Source organism: Vigna umbellata, chromosome 4 (genome assembly GCF_029865625.1).
Source record: "Vigna umbellata cultivar VRB3 chromosome 4, Vumbellata_1.0, whole genome shotgun sequence".
Classification (NCBI taxonomy): domain Eukaryota; kingdom Viridiplantae; phylum Streptophyta; class Magnoliopsida; order Fabales; family Fabaceae; genus Vigna; species Vigna umbellata.
In genome coordinates, this window is record NC_142168.1 from 35,322,760 (window position 1) to 35,327,296 (window position 4,537).

Sequence of the window (4,537 nt, forward strand, 5' to 3'; positions counted from 1 at the left end):
TAATTAATATTAATATTATTATTACGATCAAGGTGGGAAAAATAGAAGGAAAGAGGGTGATGAGGGGCGAAATTTCTGTGGTGATTCGTTTACAGCAGACAACAAGCATTTCTCTCTGGTGTGATCTGCACTTTAGCTGTATCTTATTGTCACACTGAGAGGAAAAAAGTTTATGGTGTGATTGAGGTGTAACTCTTTATGGTGTGGTTCTTTACGTGTCTACCAAACATTGCTCACCATGCCAGCCTGTTCTTTCACCTTCCTTACCTTAAATTCTTCAAATTTAACCATTCAAGAGACACATCCAAAGGATAAAGAGAGTACAATTTATTCTTGTTCTCAAGTTTCACCCCATGATAAAAAAATCATATTTTTAAGCTATGGTTGTTAATATGAATACTATTAATACCTAGTTTAAGCTCCTCAAAGTGTCTTTCTCTGTTAAACTCTAAACTCAGAATTTATCAGAACCTCTGAGATTTGCTTAAGTTCAGGTTTGAAACCAAACAACAGAGGGAAAAGTCTCATCTGGGAATGACCCTTTTGAGTGTTTTGTCTTTTGTTTTTGATACATTCTTGATGTTGAGGGAAGGTATCTGATTAGCTTCGATTTTGATTGGTGAAGGAGCATTAACCCTTTTCCCAAAATCTTCTCTTTTTTATTTTTTGTTTTCTTTCATTCTTTCATTCCCGAGAACTTGCACAGAATTGACAGAAAAAGAGAGTAATGGCACCAAATTCTGCTGTCACAACAGCTGAGAAGTCCAGTGCCAACAACTTCACCTTGTTGCAAGCTCATGATTCGGACTCTCCCATGTTTCCAGAGAAGCAGAAAGCCACAAGTCGCAAGCAGTTCACGTGGTTTCTTCTCCTTAAACTCCACAGGGTTATGACATGTTTGTCATGGTTGACCAATGGTCTCAAATCCACTTTTGCTTTGGTCAAGAAGCGCGTTTCACTGGCTGACATGAGCGACGAGGGTCCTAAGAGTAGAGGGAGGTTATACAGGTTCATCAAGGTGTTTCTTGCTCTCTCAATTGGAGGCTTGGTAATAGAGATCATTGCTCATTTCAACCGATGGAACTTGCACATGATTCATCCTTGGGAGGTTCAGGGTCTGCTGCAATGGTCCTATATGGCTTGGCTCTCTTTCAGGGAAGATTATGTTGCTCCTCTTGTTCTGCTTGTTTCGAAGTTCTGCATTGTGCTCTTCTTGATTCAGTCTCTGGATCGCCTTGTTCTGTGCATCGGATGCTTCTGGATCAAATACAAGAAGTTGAAGCCAACCATTGATGCAGATGCTTCTGATCTTGAGGACCCTTCAAACTTTCCAATGGTTCTTGTTCAGATTCCCATGTGCAATGAGAGAGAGGTAACCGAATCAATACTTCTACTTGCTGAATATGATAAACATTTTGCTTAAGACTATGATTATGATTATGATTATGTCTAGCTTAAATTTAAAATTAGAATATTCTTATCATTGGTACTTAGCAAACTAGTTTAGGCTCATGATTTCCCAGTTTTACTTCAGAATCTGAAACATTATTTTTGTTATCTTTTATGTGATTAAGGCTTATTCCCAGCCCATTGGTACTGCTGCCCAGCTTGATTGTTGTTGTTTTTTTATCTGATTAAGGTTTATTCCCAATCCATTGGTGCTGCTGCTCAACTTGATTGGCCAAAAGATAGAATCTTGATTCAAGTGCTAGATGATTCGGATGATGGAAATTTACAGATGCTCATCAAAGAGGAGGTTGCTTCTTGGAAAGAGAAAGGGATCAACATTCTGTACAGGCACAGATTGATTAGAACTGGGTATAAAGCTGGGAATCTTAAGTCAGCAATGTCATGTGACTATGTTAAAGACTACGAATTCGTGGCAATTTTTGATGCAGATTTTCAGCCTAATCCTGATTTCCTCAAACTAACCATTCCACATTTCAAGGTAGGCACTGATACTTTAACCCTAGTAAGGATAAAGGAAAAGTTTTCTAGGTATGGTCTAAAGTGTAAACAATCGATAAATTATTTCATGATTCAATTTTCAGGGAAAACCTGATTTGGGGCTGGTCCAGGCTAGATGGTCCTTTGTGAACAAAGATGAGAATCTACTGACAAGGCTCCAGAACATTAACCTGTGCTTTCACTTTGAGGTAGAACAACAAGTTAATGGCTATTTCTTGAATTTCTTTGGGTTCAATGGAACAGCTGGAGTTTGGAGGATAAAGGCTTTGGAGGAATCAGGAGGGTGGTTGGAGAGGACCACAGTTGAGGACATGGACATTGCTGTCCGAGCTCACCTGAATGGATGGAAGTTTATTTTTCTTAATGATGTCAAAGTTCTATGTGAATTACCAGAGTCTTATGAAGCTTATAAGAAACAACAACATCGTTGGCACTCTGGTCCAATGCAGCTTTTCAGGCTATGTCTTCCTGCAATATTAACTTCCAAGGTATTATTACTTTTCACTTCTTTTTCAAGACTTTAATTTCTATGCAACATCGGTGTAAAAAATATACTGTCAAACACACTCATAAATCGTCATTAGCTTGACTTTTGAAGTAGCTATATGAAAAATAAACAAAAGTATCATACATGATTGATTGTAATTGGATGATGACAGTGAAACAATAAGTGCCTACAGTATTTACTCAATCTTTATATTATTATGACATGTACATAATTCTTTGAATTCTTATTTGATTTTGTTCTATGCAGATATCAGTCTGGAAGAAGTCTAATTTGATATTTCTGTTCTTCCTATTGAGGAAACTTATACTTCCCTTCTACTCATTCACCTTGTTTTGCATCATACTACCCTTGACTATGTTCATCCCTGAATCTGAACTACCCCTTTGGGTGATATGTTATGTCCCCATTTTCATGTCTTTCTTGAACATCCTTCCAGCCCCAAAATCTGTCCCTTTCCTAGTTCCTTATCTTCTGTTTGAGAACACCATGTCAGTTACAAAGTTCAATGCCATGATTTCTGGACTGTTCCAGCTAGGAAGTGCCTATGAGTGGGTAGTGACAAAGAAGACAGGGAGATCCTCTGAGTCAGATTTGTTAGCCTTGGCTGAGAGAGAATCAAAATCTTCAAATGAAGAAAAGATTCTCAGAAGACACTCAGAGTCTGGCTTGGAACTATTAGGCAAACTGAAGCAATCAGAAATCCCTTCAAAGAAAAAAAGAAACAGACTCTACAGGAAGGAGCTTGCACTTGCACTTCTTTTGCTCACAGCATCTGCAAGAAGCCTTTTGTCAGCACATGGTGTTCATTTCTACTTTTTGCTCTTCCAAGGATTGTCATTTCTCGTAATGGGTTTGGACTTGATCGGTGAACAGGTCGGCTGAAACAAAGATTGCAAATTTTTTTCATTCGTGTTTTACATCAATACTTGGTGGAGTCCAGATTTCAGTTGATGTTCTTCAAGATACAATCGTAAGATTACATAGCAGCTGCCAAGAAAATGAGATATAGAGTAAAGTTGATTGTTCCATATAAAGAACAATAATAAGCATTGAGGATCCTATCATATCATAGACAAACAAAATTAATTTTTTTATTTCTTTTCCCAAGACTTTGTCAGGGAGTGGTGATTTATTGGCTTCTTGTGGATTTTCACTTATGTAAAGCTTTAGGATCATTGAGAGAATCTTGTTGGAACATAACTGTATTTATTATCTTTCAGAATAGATTATGGAATGAGTAACATTTTCTCTCCGTTGCATCTGTTACTATTAACATAGTACATTAAACTCTCAGCTTTTTACATTCATTTGATACAGAATATAAAAATAAAATATCACGAAAATATAAATTTTTGTACTTTTTTAAGAAATGAGAGAGTGGAAAATAAAAAAAGATAATATAAATGAATGTAAAAAAATTAAGTTTCTAAGAATCATTCAAATTGTCTTCTGATACCTCCCTATCAGTTGATGACACATGTTGGAGAAGTTTCAGACAAAATTAGTATAAAACACAAAAATTACAAATATAATCTGTGATTGATGATATAATATGAAAACCTTTAGTGTATTATTGGGAATAATATGTACAGTTATTTTTTAAATAATATGCAAATGAATAATATGTACTGGACAAGTTTCCAGAGCCATTTTTCAGTTATATTTTATAAATTTAATAAACTAATATGCAGTGTATCTTACCCTGGAATGATCGTTTAACTTTTCATTTAAAACAAATATTAATTAGTATAGCCTAACAAAAGTAACAATTTTCAATTTTGGGGCAAAAAAGGAAAATAAAATTTATATAGAAAACGTCTAAACCAAAACTTACTTATTTCTTTAGGAACTAATTAGAAAAAAATAAACCTTATAATTAATATATTTGTGATTACAAGATAAATTATCATATCTTAAAACATATTCTCGGAAAATTTATATTTAATCTGATACGTTATCAGAAAATTTATATTTAATTATGGCACGTTATCACAAAATTTATATTTAATTATGGTAGTTATTACAAAAAAAAGAGAAAACAAATAAAATAATATTTTTGGG

General features: G+C 34.9%; 1 protein-coding gene across 1 annotated transcript; it reads left to right on the forward strand.

Annotated features, from left to right (window-relative positions):
• Nucleotides 1–326: 326 nt before the first annotated feature.
• CSLC04 (Cellulose-synthase-like C4) lies at nucleotides 327–3,735 on the forward strand. The gene is made up of 4 exons (XM_047317237.2): nucleotides 327–1,372; nucleotides 1,640–1,948; nucleotides 2,052–2,456; nucleotides 2,723–3,735. Exons 1-4 carry the CDS (start codon nucleotides 728–730, stop codon nucleotides 3,356–3,358), a joined length of 1,995 nt encoding a protein of 664 aa, XP_047173193.2. The 5' UTR covers nucleotides 327–727; the 3' UTR covers nucleotides 3,359–3,735.
• The last annotated feature ends 802 nt before the right edge of the window (nucleotides 3,736–4,537 follow it).

Coding starts and splice junctions, on each gene's coding strand:
- CSLC04 (XM_047317237.2), top strand. CDS start 728: ATGGCACCAAATTCTGCTGTCACAACAGCTGAGAAGTCCAGTGCCAAC. Junction 1,949..2,051: donor TAACCATTCCACATTTCAAG/GTAGGCACTGAT, acceptor TTCAATTTTCAG/GGAAAACCTGATTTGGGGCT. Junction 2,457..2,722: donor CTGCAATATTAACTTCCAAG/GTATTATTACTT, acceptor TGTTCTATGCAG/ATATCAGTCTGGAAGAAGTC.